The following is a 16,078-nucleotide window of genomic DNA, read 5'->3' on the forward strand; positions in this document are numbered from 1 at the left end:
GATCCTCCTGCCTTGGCTTCCCAAAGCGCTGGGTATATAAGTGTGAGGCACCTTACCCCACCTGTAAAAGTATTTTAAGGCCGGGCGAGGTGGCTCATGCCTATGATCCCAGCACGTTGAGAGGCTGAGGTGAGCAGATCACCTGAGGTTAGAAGTTCAGGACCAGCCTGGCCAACATGGTGAAAACCTGTCTCTACTAAAAATACAAAAATTATATGAGTGTGGTGGCTGGCACCTGTAATCTCAGCTATTCGGGAGTCTGTGACAGGAGAATCGCTTGAACCCGGGAGGTGGAGGTTGCAGTGAGCCGAGATCGCACCATTGCACTCCACTCCAGTCTGGGCGACAGAGTGAGACACTGTCTCAAAAAAAAAAAAAAGTATTTAAAAATGAATGTTTCTAAGTACAAATGAATGACATTTCTCTTGTCTCTTTTATTTTTTTGGTAGATCTAGGTCCAAAGAGAAAACTGATGGTGGGGAAAGTTCTAAAGAGAAGAAAAAAGACAAAGATGACAAGGAGGATGAAAAAGAAAAAGATGCTGGCGTATGTTTATTAACTTAAAAATAATTTTCTTTCTTTCTTTCTCTTTCTTTTCTTTCTTTCCCTCTTTCTTTCTCTTTCTTTCTTTCTTTTCTGTCTGTCTTTCTTTCTTTCTGTCTTTCTTTTTGTCTGTCTCTCTCTGTTGCCCAGGCTGGAGTGCAGTGGCACATTCTCGGCTCCTGAGTTCAAGCAATTCTCCTGCCTCAGCCTCCCAGGTAGTTGGGACTATAGGCATGCACCACCATGCCCGGCTAATTTTTGTATTTTTAGTAGAGATGGGGTTTCACTGTGTTGGCCAGGCTGGTCTTGAACTCCTGACCTCGTGATCCACCTGCCTCGGACCCCCAAAGTGCTGAGATTACAGGTGTGAGCCACCGTGCCTGGCCATCAAACTTGTTTCTATGGGCCAGGTACGGTGGCTTACGCCTGTAATCCCAGCACTTTGGGAGGCCGAGGCGGGTGGATCATGAGGTCAGGAGATCAAAGCTATCCTGGCTGACATGGTGAAACCCTGTCTCTACTAAAAATACAAAAAAAAAAAAAAAATTAGCTGGGCGTTGGTGGCAGGCGCCTGTAGTCCCAGCTACTTGAGAGGCTAAGTCAGGAGAGTGGTGTGAACCCGGGAGGTGGAGCTTGCAGTGAGCCGAGATCGGGCCACTGTACTCCAGCCTGGGTGACAGAGCGAGACTGTCTCAAAAATCAAAACAAACTTGTTTCTATGCCAACAAATTTTTTTCTTTTTAATGCTGTAAGCTTTATTTTAAAATAACCAGATGTGAAAGATAAAAAAGGAAGATTAAATAATATTTACCCCTGTGGGAAAATTTTCTGAAAGAAGTTGCACATCTATACACAATATCTGTTTTTACATACAAAGTGCAGTCTTACCATATAAACATTATCAATTGCCTTCCAAAAAATTTGTATAAATTTCGACTTAAGGCTGGGCACAGTGGCTCGTGCCTGTAATCTCACCACTTTGGGAGGCCAAGGCAGGTGGATCATCTGAGGTCAGGAGTTCGAGACCAGCCTGACCAACATGATAAAACCCCGTCACTACTAAAAATACAAAAATTAGCCAGGTGTGATGGCACATGCCTGTAATCCCAGCTACTTGGGAGACTGAGGCAGGAGAATCACTTGAACCTGGGAGGCAGAGGTTGCAGTGAGCCAAAATCACACCATTGCACTCCAGCCTGGGCAACAAGAGCGAAACTCTGTCTCAAACATGAAGGCCAGGCATGGTGGCTCATGCCTGTAATCTCAGCACTTTGGGAGGCCAAGGTGGGTAGATCACGAGGTCAAGAGATTGAGATCATCTTGGCCACCATGGTGAAACCCTGTCTCTACTAAAAATACAAAAATTAGCTGGGTATGGTTGTATGTGCCTGTAATCCCAGCTACTTGGGAGGCTGAGACAGGAGAATGGCTTGAACCCCGGACTTGGAGATTGCAATGAGCTGAGATCCCGCCAATGCACTCCAGCCTGGTGACTGCAAGACTCTGTCTGAAAAAAAAAATGCAGACTTAAGAATTTAGACATGAGGCCAGGTGCTGTGGCTCATGCCTGTAATCCCAGGAATCTGGGAGTTCAAGCAGTTCCCCTGCCTCAGCCTCCTGAGTAGCTGGGATTACAGGTGCATGCCACCACGCCCAGCTAATTTTTTGGTATTTTTCGTAGAAATGGGGTTTTCCCCTCTTGGCCAGACTGGTCTTGAACTCCTGACCTCAGGCAATCTGCCTGCCTCTGTCTCCCAAAGCACTGGAATTACAAGCATGAGCCACCGTATCTGGCCTATTCATTTTTTTGAGACAGAGTTCTGCTCTTGTTGCCGAGGCTGGAGTACAGTGGTGTGATCTCAGCTTGCTGCAACCTCCGCCTCCTGAGTTGAAGCAATTCTCCTGCTTCAGCCTCCTGAAGAAGGAACTACAGGAATGGGGAACCATGTCCAGCTAATTTTTGTGTTTTTAGTAGAGACAGGGTTTCACCATGTTGGCCAGGGTGGTTTCCAACTCCTGACCTCAAGGGATCCTCCAGCCTCAGCTTCCCACAGTGCTGGGATTACAGGTGTAAGCCACCATGCCTGACCATAAACTTGTATTTTTTTAATAACACAGAGTCTCCCTTTGTTGCTGAGGCTGATCTCAACCTCCTGTGCTCAAGGGATCCTCTAGCCTCAGCTTCCCAAGTAGCTGGGACCACAGACATGTACCATGTGCCTGGCCACAAAATTTCTTTATCATGTTGATGTCGTTTATTTTCTAACTTGTAATAGAAAATTGCTTTTCATAGAGGCAATTTTGGAGGCGTTTAGGGGATTAAAATTGAGAATAACTGGGAAACTTTGCTTGCTAATTAGTTTCTGTTGTTAGGAAGAAATAAAGTTTATGTGTGCATAATGCTTATAAGTAAAATGAGATTAATTTATAGTGTTTGAAATCTATCTTTTGGCTTTCTTATTTGAAGATGCTTTTTTTGTGATTTCATTTTGGTAATATATTTGTGTGTATATTTATAAAGGTGTGTGATCTAAGTCTACCCTGAGGAGTTTGTATATATGCCTTTTTTCCCCTTCTTTATACTTTGAAGAACTTACTGGAATGTCACTTGGAGCAAGATTATTAAATTTGGTTTTGCTTTTTATTTTCTCCCATCTCTTTCTTTCTTTTATTCCCCCAAGAACTTTGACCAGAATAAGCTGGAAGAAGAAATGAGAAAGCGAAAAGAAAGAGTAGAAAAATGGCGAGAAGAGCAACGTAAAAAGGCTATGGAAAACATAGGAGAACTGAAAAAGGAAATCGAAGAGATGAAACAAGGGAAAAAGTGGAGTTTAGAGGACGATGATGGTATATTTTTTAGCCTAATAGCCTGTATAACACCTCATGTAGAATATTATATGAATAATGTTTCATAAGGGGTTTTTAATCTTTTTTATTGTTGAAAACTATGCATAATATGCTGTTTACCATTTTCATGATTTTCAGGTTTCAATTCAGTGATAAATACATTTGCAGTGTTGTGCAGTCGTTACCACTGTCTGTTTCCATGACTTTTTCGTCATTCCATACAGAAACTCTGCACCTTTTAAATAACTCTGTGACGCCTTTTCTCGCTACTTCTTGTGACCTTTGCTCTATTTTCTGTCTCTGAATTTGTTTAGTCTAGCTACCTCACATAAGTGGAATCATAATACATATTTGTCTTTTTGTGTCTGGCTTATTTCACTTAGCATAATGTCTTCAAGGTGCATGTATGTTGTAGCATGTTGGAATTTCCTTTCTTTATATGGCTGAATAATATTTCACTGTATATATATGCCAAGTTTTGTTTGTTCATTCACCTGCCATTGGATAATTTGGTTGTTTCCACCCTTTTGTTATTGTGAGTAATGCTCCTGTGACCATTGGTGTATAAATATCTGTTTGAGTCTCTGTATTGAGTTCTGTGAACTATATACCCAGAAGTGGAATTGAGATTGTAAAAGTTCCTTTTAATATTTATGTTGTAATTTGAAATACAGAATTGTGTTTAGTAAGCATCACTGATTTTGCTTTAGATTGAATCATTGAGTGTTATTGGGCATAGCCAGTAAATAGCTCTTTAATATATTATACCAACGTGAACGTTAGTAAGGAGAGTAAATTAAGGGCATGCTTTCAAGTGCCTCCTCTGATTTTTCTTTTCTTTTTTATGTTTTTGGAAATAGTTTCATTCTCTTGCCTAGGCTGGAGTGCAGTGGCATAGTCATAGTTCACTGCAGCCTCGACCTCCTGGGCTCAGGTGATTTTTCTGCCTCAGCTTCCAGAGTAGCCACCATGCCTGGCTAATTTTGTCTTTTTCTTTTTTCTTTTTTGACAGAGTCTTGCTCTGTCACCCAGGCGGCACTGCAGTCTCCTGCGCCTCAGCTTTTCAAGTAGCCAGGATTACAGGCACCTGCCACCATGCCTGGATAATTTTTGTATTTTTAGTACAGGTGGGGTTTTGCTATGTTGGCCAGGCTGGTCTTGAACTCCTGACCTCAGGTGATCCTCCCACTTTGGCCTCCCATAGTGCTGGGATTACAGGCGTGAGCCACCATGCCCAGCTAATTTTGTCATTTTTTGAAGAGCCAGGGTCTCGGTATGTTACCCAGCTAGTCTTGAGCTCCTGGGGTCAAGAGAGCCTGCTGCTTTGACCTTTCTCAGTGTTAGGATTATAGGCAGGAACCACTGTGCCTGGCTGCTGATATTTCATAATTTAGGATGGAAACACTTCCCTTCACATCTGATTTTGACTTTTGAGATTTTAGTAAAGTAGGAGATTGTTTTTTATAGGAAAATGGGATTTTGGTCCATTGTCTGTGAAAGTTCCAAAGAATGGTTTAAATAGATTCTATCTATAAGTAGTCATGATGTCTTTTTTTTTTCGCTCTGTTGCCCACGCTTGAGTGCAGTGCCGTGATCTCGGCTCACTGCAACCTCCGCCTCCCGGTTTCAAGAAATTCTCTGCCTTAGCCTCCTGAGTAGCTGGGATTACAGGTGTACACCACCACGCCCAGCTAATTTTTTTGTATTTTTAGTAGAGACGAGGTTTCACCACATTGGCCAGGTTGGTGTCGAACTCCTAACCTTGTGATCCGCCCGCCTTGGCCTATTTTAGTAGAGATGGGGTTTCACTATGTTGGCCAGGCTAGTCTCAAACGCCTGACCTCGTGATCCACCTGCCTCCGCCTCCCAAAGCAGTGGGATTACAAGTGTGAGCCATTATGCCCAGCCAAGTAGTCGTGATGTCTTAATTCTAGACAATCTAATCTTTTTTACGTAACTGAGATATGCTATCTTCTGTGATTGAAAGGTAATTGAAAGAAAAATACAGTTGACCCTTGAACAACTTGGTAGCTAAGCACACCAACCCCCACACAGTGAAATATCCATATGTAACTTTTTACTCCCCAGAAACTAAGCATTACCTGCTTACTGTTCACCAATAACACGAACAGTTGAATAACACATACTTTATATGCTTTATGTATTGAATACTGTATTCTTTTAATATGGTAAGCTGGAGAAAAGAATGTTATTAAGAGAATTAGAGGCTGGGCGCGCTGGTGCATGCCTGTAATCCCAGCACTTTGGGAGGCTGAGGCAGGTGGTTCACAAGGTCAAGAGATCAAGATCATCCTGGCCAACATGGTGAAACTCCGTCTCTACTAAAAATACAAAAATTAGCTTGGTGTGGTGGCGCACACCTGTAGTCCCAGCTACTCGGGAGGCTGAGGCAGAAGAATCACTTGAACCTGGGAGGTGGAGGTTGCCGTCAGTGAGCCGAGATGGTGCCACTGCACTCCAGCCTGGCAACAGAGCGAGACTGTCTCGAAAAAAAAAAAAAAGAATTACGAGAAAGCGAAAATATACTTACTGTCCATTAAGTTGAAGTAGATCATCTTAAAGGTCTTCATCCTTGTTGTCTTCACATTGAGTAGGCTGAGAAAGAAGAAGAGGAGGAGGAGTTGGTCTTGTCTCTGGGGTGGCAAAGGTGGAAGAAAATTTACTTCCATGTGGACCCATGCAGTTCAAACCTATGTTGTTCAGGGATCAACTGTAATTGAAAATGTCATTTAGCTGGGTGCAGTGGCTCACGCCTGTAATCCCAACACTTTGGGAGGCTGAGATGGGTGGATCACAAGGTCAGGAGTTCGAGACCAGCCTGACAAACATGGTGAAACCCCGTCTCTACTAAATACAAAAACTAGCTGAGTATGGTGGCGCGCGCCTGTAATCCCAGCTACTCAGGAGGCTGAGGCAGGAGAATCGCTTGAACCCAGGATATCAGAGGTTGCAGTAAGCTGAGATCGCGACACTGCACTCCAGCCTGGGCAACAGAGCGAGACTCTGTCTCAAAAAAAAAAAAAAAAAAAAGGCCAGGCGTGGTGGCTCACGCCTGTAATCCCAGCACTTTGGGCGGCCGAGGTGGGCGGATCATGAGGTTAGGAGTTAGAGACCATCCTGGCTCACATGGTGAAACCCCCTCTCTACTAAAAATAAAAAAAATTAGTGGCATGGTGGCGGGCACCTGTAGTCCCGGTTACTCGTCAGGCTGAGGCAAGAGAATGGTGTGAACCCAGGAACCTGGGAGGCGGAGCTTGCAGTGAGCCAAGATTGTGCCACTGTACTCCAGCCTGGGTGACAGAGCGAGACTCCGTCTCAAAAAAAAACGTCATTTAGCAGAGAAAGTTTGTAGTTCTGCATCCAGCTGTATAGCTGTAAAATCTATTATTGGAGATCACCTTTTTTGGCATAATTAATCTTTTGACCCTTTTACAACCAATTTATGTTTTATTCATATTTATTTTGTCATTGTTAATATTCAGAAGTAATACATGCTTCATGTAAAAATGGAAAAACCTCAGAATGTGAGCATTTGAACTGCTGGATGGCTGGAGTAATTGGAAAAGGGGTGTTTGGGCAGTGGCAGAAAAGGTTAGAGAGGTGGGGTGTGGTCTGATTGTGAAATACTGCATTTTGAAACAGATGTTTAAAGAATGTGTATTCTGGTATTTTAGATGATGAAGATGATCCTGCAGAAGCTGAAAAGGAGGGAAATGAAATGGAGGGTGAGGAGTTAGATCCATTAGATGCTTACATGGAAGAAGTGAAAGAGGAAGTAAAAAAATTTAACATGAGAAGTGTAAAAGGTGGTGGGGGAAATGAAAAGGTATGGAATTTCTTATTTTTAAAGATTTCTGTTTCCTCTTGGATAACTTGAGTTCTCCATTGCATTGTCCTACTGATTGGCATGACTTTGTAAAGCTAACAGTTTTCTTTCTCCTCATCTGAGAGATGGCAGTACTTTTTCTAAGTACCAGAGATACTGGTAAATTTTAGCTATAAGTGTTCTTTCAAAAGTCACTCTTTTAACACCATCAACTTTGTTTAGTATCTTTGCTCACAATATTAACCTTTTTAATAAGTTCTCTGGAGACTTCTCTAGCACTCCTGTCTTTGATACTCTTTTTTTTTTTTTTTTTTTTGATACAGAGTCTCTCTTTTGCCCAGGCTGGAGTGCAATGGTGTGATCTTGGCTTACTGCATCCTCCACCTCCCAGGCCCATGCAGTCTACCTACCTCAGCCTCCCAAGTAGCTGGAACTACATGTGTGCACCACCATGCCTGGCTAATTTTTGTATTTTGATAGAGATGAGGTTTTACCATGTTGCTCATGCTGGTCTCGAATTCCTGGCCTCAAGTGAACCACCTGCCTCGGCCTCCCAAAATACTTGGATTACAGGCATGAGCCACCATGCCCAGCTGTGTCTTTGATACCCTTGATGCCCCTCACTTTATTCTAGTTTTCCTCTTTTTCATAGCATTTATTACATTTTGACAAATTATATAATTTTTTTGTGTTTACAGTATGTCCCTTCTCCCTTCTAAAATGTAAGCACTCTAAGGGCAGTGACTTTTACCTGTGTTATTTGTTGATTTATTCAGGCTCCCAGTACAAGCCCCTGGCTTGCCTAGTGATTGGAAAATACCATTTAGCAGTATTTTGTTTCATTTTATTTATTTATTTATTTATTTTCTGAGACAGAGTCTCGCTCTGTTGCCCAAGCTGGAGTGCAATGGTGCAATCTTGGCTCACTGCAACTGCTGCCTTCCGAGTTCAAGCGATTCTCCTGCCTCAGCCTCCCAAGTAGCTGGGATTACAGGCGCCTGCCACTATGCCCGGCTAAGTTTTGTATTTTTAGTAGAGACCGGGTTTCACCATGTTGGTCAGGCTGGTCTCGAACTCCCGACCTCAGGTGATCCTCCCGCCTTGGCCTCCCAAAGTACTGGGATTACAGGCGTGAACCACCGTGCCCAGCCTCATTTTATTTTATTCTATATTAATTTAATTTATTTTTTTGAGATGGAACGTCGCCTTTGTTGCCTAGGCTAGAGTGCAGTGATGTAATCTCGGCTTACTGCAACCTCCACCTCCTGGGTTCAAGTGATTCTTCTGCCTCAGCTTCCTGAGTAGTTGGGATTACAGGCCCTTGCCACCACTCCCAGCTAATTTTTGTATTTTTAGTGGAGATGGGGTTTCACCATGTTGGCCAGGCTGGTCTTGAACTCCTGACCTCAGGTGATCCACCTGCCTTGGCCTCCCAATGTGCTGGGATTACAGGCCTTAGCCACTGCACCTGCCCTATTTTATCTTTTTTGAGATGGAGTCTTGCTCTGTTGCCTAGGCTGGAGTTCAGTGGCACTATCTCTGCTCACTGCACCCTGTGCCTCCCAGGCTCAAGTGATTCTCCTACCTCAGCCTCCCGAGTAGCTGGGATTACAGGCGCCCACCACCATGCCTGGCTAATTTTTGTATTTTTAGTAGAGACAGGGTTTCACCATGTTGGCCATGCTGGCCTTGAACTCCTTACCTCGAATGATCTGTCCGCCTTGGCCTCCCAAAGTGCTGGGATTACAAGCGTTAGCCACCACACTCGGCCTTATTTTATTTTTTATTTAAGAAAATGTTTTTTAGAGACAGGGTCTCGCTGTGTTACCCAGGCTGGAGTGCAGTGGCATGATCATACCTCATACTCCTGGGCTGAAGCGATCGTTCTGCTTCAACCTTCTTAGTAGTTAGGACTACAGGCATGTACCACCACATCTGGCTAATTGTTTATAGAGATGGAATCTCATGTGTTACCCAGGCTGGTCTCGAACTCCTGGACTCTAGTGATCTTCCTGTCTTGGCCTCCCAAAGTGCTGGGATTACAGACATGAACCACTGTACCTAGCCTAGTAGTAGTTTAAAAATACATAATCATGCTGGACGTGGTGGCTCATGCCTGTAATCCCAACATTTTGGGAGGCCGAGGCAGACGGATCACCTGAGGTCAGGAGTTAGAGATCAGCCTGGCCAGCATGGCAAAATGCCATCTCTACTAAAAATACAAGAATTAGCTGGGTGTGATGGCGGACGCCTCTAATCCCAGCTACTTGGGAGGCTGAGGCAGGGGAATAGCTTGAACTGGGAGCAATTAGCCTAGATCACACCACTGTACTCCAGCCTGGGTGACAGAATAAGACTCAGTCTGAAAAAAAATATATATGTGTGTGTGTGTGTGTATATGTATATATGTGTATGTATATGTGTATATCTATATGTGTGTATGTATATATGTATATGTGATGTGTATATATGTGTGTGCGTATATGTGTATATATTATATATATTTTTATATATATTATATATATATATATAATTGGCTGGGTGTGCTGACTCACACCTGTCATCTCAGCACTTTTGCAGGGGCTGAAGTGGGTGGATTAACTGAGGTAAGGAGTTCGAGACCAGCCTGCCAACATGATGAAACCCTGTTTCTACTAAAGATGCAAAAATTAGCTGGACTAGTGGCGGGTGCCTGTAATCCCAGCTCCTGGGGAGGCTGAGGCAGGAGAATTGCTTGAATCTGGGAGGCAGAGGTTACAGTGAGCTGAAATCATGCCATTGCACTCCAGCCTGGGTGACAAGAGCAAAACTTTATCTCAATAAATAAATAAATAATGTATAATTATATAAAATTATAATACAGTAATTTATAAATGGATGTATTATAAAATATAATTATATTATGCTTAAAAATTTATACAAATTAATGAGAAAAACAGGCTATTGTTTATCTTTTCATTTAATAACTCAGTTGGCTCAATGCCCTGGCTCACACCTGCAATCCCAGAACTTTGGTAGGCTGAGGCTGGTGGATCACTGGAGCCAAGTAGTTCAAGACCAGCCTGGGCAACATAGCATGACTCTTTCTACCAAAAAACAAAAAAAATTAACTGGGTTTGGTGACATGTGCTTGTAGTCCTAGCAACCCAGGAGGACTGATGGGACGAATCCTTGAGCCCAGAAATTTGAGGTTACAGTGAGCTATGATCACACCACTCAAGCCTGGGTGACTGAGACCATGTCACTAAAAAAAGAAAAAAAACTAAAATGAAATTGTGTCAGTTACTGTGTGCTTCAGCACTCATATAACTTGTGTTTCAGCTTTGCAAAATATTCTATGTTTGTTCTTTATTTTAGAAGTCTGGGCCAACGGTCACAAAAGTTGTCACTGTTGTGACAACCAAAAAAGCAGTTGTGGATTCTGATAAGAAGAAAGGTGAGCTGATGGAGAATGACCAGGATGCCATGGAGGTGATTTTTCTTAATTTTGACTTTGTTTATGATACTATCCTGGAAGCATTTATTAGAAAGCATTCATGGAGATGTGCTTTTAATTTGTGTGAGCTAGGAGAAATTCCCAGAATTGAGAGACATTCTTGCTATTCTTAGTAGTATAATAGTATCTAGTTAAATATCTGTTTAGTGGAACATTCTGATGTCTTCATTCCTAACTGTATGATCTTTCTGCCCCTCATCAGCTCACTTCAGGCATACAATATGGAGAGAAAAAAATGGAGTAACAGAATGAATTAACTTTCTTTCCATTAACACGTATTGTAAAGATTTATATAGTAAAAACAGTAGCAAAACCTTATTAGAGCTGTCTCTGATGATTACTGTTTTAGCTTTATATTGGCATTTTAACCTTCTAAAGGCAAAGAAAAAAAAACTAAGTTGAAAAATTCTTCAGGAGCTGCTTGATATGTTTCTAATTCAAGGTGACATACGTCATTTGAGGTGATTTTAAAATTATGAGGTTTAAGTGTGCTGGAGCACTATAAAAATCTTGTGGGTCAAACAGTGTGTCGTAGAAAGTAAAATCTTAGAGTAGTTTCTAGGAGAGGAAGATTTGAAAAGCTAGGAGTATTGCTTCCCACAAGGGGAAAATAGTAATGAACTTAGCGCTTTAATTTTCTCTTTTAAACTATAGTATTCTTCAGAGGAGGAAGAAGTTGATCTTCAGACAGCCCTTACAGGGTATCAAACAAAACAGCGAAAGCTTCTAGAACCAGTTGATCATGGAAAAATTGAATATGAGCCATTTAGGAAAAACTTCTATGTTGAAGTTCCAGAACTAGCAAAAATGTCTCAAGAAGGTAAAATTCCATTTTTTCATTTACTGGTTATAAGGGAACAGAAGAGGATACATTTCAGATTGCTCAAGAGAAATGTGGATAGTGTCTCATGAAGGAGGGTGTTTTGGAGATATTTTTAAAATGATCAAAAATTAATTGGCCAGCTGCGGTGGCTCACGCCTGTAATCTAAGCACTTTGGGAGGCCGAGGTGGGCGGATTGTCTGAGCTCAGAAGTTCGAGACCAGCCTGGGCAATACAGTGAAACCCCGTCTCTACTAAAATACAAAAAACTAGGCCGGGCACAGTGGCTCACACCTGTAATCCTAGCACTTTGGGAGGCCAAGGCGGGCAGATCACGAGGTCAAGAGTTTGAGACCATCCTGGCCAATATGGTGAAACCCCGTCTCTACTAAAAAAATACAAAAATAAAAAAATTGTTGGTTTTGTTTTGTTTTTTTTTGAGACAGGGTCTCACTCCATTGCCCAGGCTAGAGGCTGGAGTGCAGTGGTGCAGTCATGGCTCACTGTAGCCTTGATTTCCTACCACACCCCCATTCCCACCCCAGGCTCAGGTGATCTTCCTGTGTCAGCCTCCCGAGTAGCTGGGACTACAGGCATGTGCCACCATACCCAGCTAATTTTTGTACTTTGTGTTGAGACAGGGTTTCACCATGTTGCCCAGGTTGGTCTTCAACTCCTGGGTTCAAGTGATCTGCCTGCGTCTGTCTCCCAAAGTGCTAGTTGCTAGGATTACAGGTGTGAGCCACTGGGTCTGGCATAAGAGTTAAAGTTTGTTAATCTTATGCCTAATTGAAAAGTAGAAGACACCAATAGAACAATATTTAAGAACTTTTAATCTGGGTTTTGTTTTGTAGAGGTAAATGTGTTTCGATTGGAAATGGAGGGCATTACAGTTAAAGGAAAAGGTTGCCCCAAACCAATTAAATCCTGGGTCCAGTGTGGAATTTCCATGAAGATCTTAAATTCCCTCAAGAAGTAAGTGGTTGGTAGTTGTTTATGTTTTCCGTGTCTTGCTGCTCAAAATAGTCCTTCCACACCAGTGTCTCCCTGAGTTACATTTTTACTCTAAAAAAACCCTTATGTTTTAAAAAACTTTCATTGAGATAATTTACATATCAAAATTTACCCTTTAAATTATACAACTGGTTTTTTTTTGTTTTTTTGTTTTTTTTTTTGAGACAGAGTCTTGCTCTGTTCCAGGGTAGAGTGCAGTGGTGCAGTCTCACTGCGCTCACTGTGACCTCGGCCTCCCGGGCTCAAGCAATTCTCCTGCCTCAGCCTTCCGAGTAGCTGAAACCATAGGTGTGTGTCACCATAGCTGGTTATTTTTATATTTTTAGTAGAGACAGGGTTTCACCATGTTGGTCAGGCTGGCATTGAACTCCTGACCTCAGGTGATCTGCCCACCTCAGCCTCCCAAAGTGCTGGGATTACGGGCATGAGCCACCATGCCTGGCCTTTTTAATTATTTATTTATTTTTTTCTTTTTTGAGACAGAGCCTCCCGCCTCTGTCCGTCAGGCGTGCATTGGCAGAATCTTGGCTCACTGCAACCTCTGTATCCTGGGTTCAAGCGATTCTCATGCCATAGCCTCTTAAGTAGCTGGGATTACAGGTACCCTCCAACACACCCACTCAATTTTTGTATTTTTAATAGAGACAGGGTTTCATCATGTTGGTGAAGCTGGTCCAAACTCCTGACTTCAAGTGATCCCCCCACCTTGGCCTCCCAAAGCGCTGGTTAAATTATGCAACTTGGCTGGACGCTGTGGTTCACGCCTGTAATCTCAGCACTTTGGGAGCCAAGAAGGGCAGATCATGAGGTTAAGAGATCGAGACCATCCTGGCTGACATGGTGAAACCCCGTCTCTACTAAAAATACAAAAATTAGCTGGGTGTGGTGGCGCATGCCTGTAGTCCCAGCTAGCCTGTAGTCCCAGCTACTCAGGAGCCTGAGGCAGCAGAATCGCTTGAACCTGGGAGGTGAAGGTTGCAGTGAGCTGAGATCATGCCACTGCACGCCAGTCTGGTGACAGAGAGAGACTCTGTCTTTAAAAAAAAAAAAAAAATTATGCAACTTACGGTTTTTTCTTTTTTCTTTTAGGCAGAGTCTCACTCTGTCACCAGGCTGGAGTGCAGTGGCGCAATCCCAGCTCACTGCAACCTTCGCCTCCCGGGTTCAAGCGATTCTCCTACCTCAGCCTCCTGAGTAGCTGAGATTGCAGGAATGCCCCACCATGCCTGGCTAATTTTTGTATTTTTAGTAGAGACGGGGTTTCACCATGTTGGCCTCGATCTCTTGACCTCATGATCCACCCGCCTCAGCCTCCCAAAGTGCTGGGATTACAGGTGTGAGCCACCGCATCTGGCCAACTTAATGATTTTTAGTGTATTTTTGTAGTTGTGCAACTATCACAATAGTCTAATTTTTGAAAATTTTTTTGAATTTTTTTTTTTAATTTTATTTATTTACTTTTTTGAGACAGTCTCACTCTGTTGCCCAGGCTGGAGTGCAGTGGTGTGATCTTGGCTCACCGCAACCTCCGCCTCCTGGGTTCAAGTGATTCTCCTGCCTCAGCCTCCCAAGTAGCTGGGACTACAGGTGTGTGCCACACCACGCCTGGCTAATTTTTGTATTTTTAGTAGAGATGGGGTTTCACCATGTTAGTCAGGCTGGCCCCAAACTCCTGACCTCGTGATCCGCCCGCCTCAGCCTCCCAAAGTGCTGGGATGACAGGCGTGAGCCTCCATGCCCGGCCTTTTTTTTTTTTTTTTTGAGACAGTTTCACTCTCGTTGTCCAGGCTGGAGTGCAGTGGCTCGATCTTGGCTCACTGCAACCTCCGCCTCTTGGGTTCAAGTGATTCTTTTGCCTCAGCCTCCCAAGTAGGTGGGATTACAGGCATGTGCCACCATGCCTGGCTAATTTTGTATTTTTAGTAGAGACAGGGTTTCTCCATGTTGGTGAGGGTGGTCTCAAACTCTCTACCTCAGATGATCCACCCGCTGTGGCCTCTGAAAGTACTGGGATTATAGGCATGAGCCACCATGCCCGGCCTTTTTTTTTTTTTTTAAAGAGATGGGGTGTCGCTATGTTGACCAGGCTGGTCTCCAACTCCTGGCCCCAAATGATTCTCCCATCTCAGCCTCCCAGAATGCTGGGATTTCCAGTCATGAGCCACTGCGCCCTGCCTAATTTTTAAATTTTTCATTATCCCAAAAAGAAACTTTTGTCCATTAGTAGTCAGTCTTCTCCCCTCTCCCCACCCCTGGGCAACCATTAATCTATTTTTTTCTCTAGAATAGATTTGGCTATTCCTAACATTTCATGTAAATGGGATCAAACAATATATAGTCTTTACTGCCTGATCTTTTTCACTTTACATAATGTTGTAAAGATTAGTTCATATTGTAGAATGTGTTAGTACTTCATTCCTTTTTATTGCCAAATAGTATTTTATTGTATGATATATACCACCTTTTGGAAGTTTATTTTTATGGGAACACATTGGACCTGTCTGGGGCCCAGCAATCTCAATTCTTACCTTTTCTTCCTTTGGTTTTCTTTTTAAGGCATGGCTATGAAAAGCCCACGCCCATCCAAACCCAAGCTATTCCTGCTATAATGTCTGGACGAGATTTGATTGGCATTGCCAAAACAGGAAGTGGAAAGACCATTGCTTTTCTGTTGCCCATGTTTAGACATATCATGGATCAGAGGTCATTAGAGGAAGGAGAGGGGCCAATAGGTACAATTCTTTTCATTAAGCTATTTTTCAAATAACAGCTTTGTTGTCAAACAGAAAGACCTTATAGTTTATAATGTTCTTAATTATGACAATGAAGATGTCTTTATGTACATTTTCTTTATCAATTTGGCACTTTGGGGCTGATTTCCCCTTACCAGCAGGTGGAGTGAGAATCTTCAGAGCTCTGGAGTGACATCTCAGAAGTACAAAAACAGCCTCTCCTGGCACAGCTCAGTTTTTAAACTCTGACTTGGCAGGTAGACTCCTCGTGTATCTATCTGTTTATTTATATTGAGGTTTGTTAGCCCAGTATCAGTGGATATATAAAAGCGACATGGAAGATATGCTAGGGAAACATATTTTCCTAGGTAGTTTTTGGCCTTAACAGGCTATAATGCCAGCATTTCATTCAAGATTACTTGTTTAGATTCTGGTTTCTTGATTCATCTTGGCAGAGATAACTCTTGCAAAGTTGAGTAGGGTTTTGGAAAGTTGTTCAGCTTCTCTCTTAGGAACACGGGGCATAGTATATCTCTCCTCTGTCTGTGCCCCTCAGACCAAGGTTGTTTCTGGAAGCAGCAGTATGGCTTCTGTGGCACAGTGAGTCACTTGATTTTCTTTGTTCTGTGATTTGCATTATAAAACTGTTTGCATTCTTTTGGACCAAGTATTTTCCTGAGGGTTGGATGAGGCATTTAACTGTCATTTATCTTCTTTTAGCATGTTTTTAAAAATCTGCTTATATTTATCCTTCCCCACAACCTCTGCTGTTATACAA

At 42.8% G+C, this 16,078-nt stretch overlaps 1 protein-coding gene across 3 annotated transcripts in view; it reads left to right on the top strand.

Annotated features, from left to right (window-relative positions):
• DDX46 (DEAD-box helicase 46) overlaps positions 1-16,078 on the top strand; it is a 73,634-nt gene that overhangs the window by 13,635 nt on the left and 43,921 nt on the right. For all 3 annotated transcript variants that reach the window (XM_019028207.3, XM_019028208.4, XM_055386646.2), the window contains exons 4-10: positions 450-546; positions 3,225-3,390; positions 7,086-7,237; positions 10,595-10,708; positions 11,388-11,553; positions 12,409-12,529; positions 15,125-15,300. In XM_019028207.3, coding sequence (XP_018883752.1) covers positions 450-546; positions 3,225-3,390; positions 7,086-7,237; positions 10,595-10,708; positions 11,388-11,553; positions 12,409-12,529; positions 15,125-15,300 — 992 coding nt within the window. The remainder of the gene's footprint in view (positions 1-449; positions 547-3,224; positions 3,391-7,085; positions 7,238-10,594; positions 10,709-11,387; positions 11,554-12,408; positions 12,530-15,124; positions 15,301-16,078) is intronic.

This window comes from Gorilla gorilla, chromosome 4, assembly GCF_029281585.2.
Source record: "Gorilla gorilla gorilla isolate KB3781 chromosome 4, NHGRI_mGorGor1-v2.1_pri, whole genome shotgun sequence".
NCBI classification, from domain to species: Eukaryota; Metazoa; Chordata; class Mammalia; order Primates; family Hominidae; genus Gorilla; species Gorilla gorilla.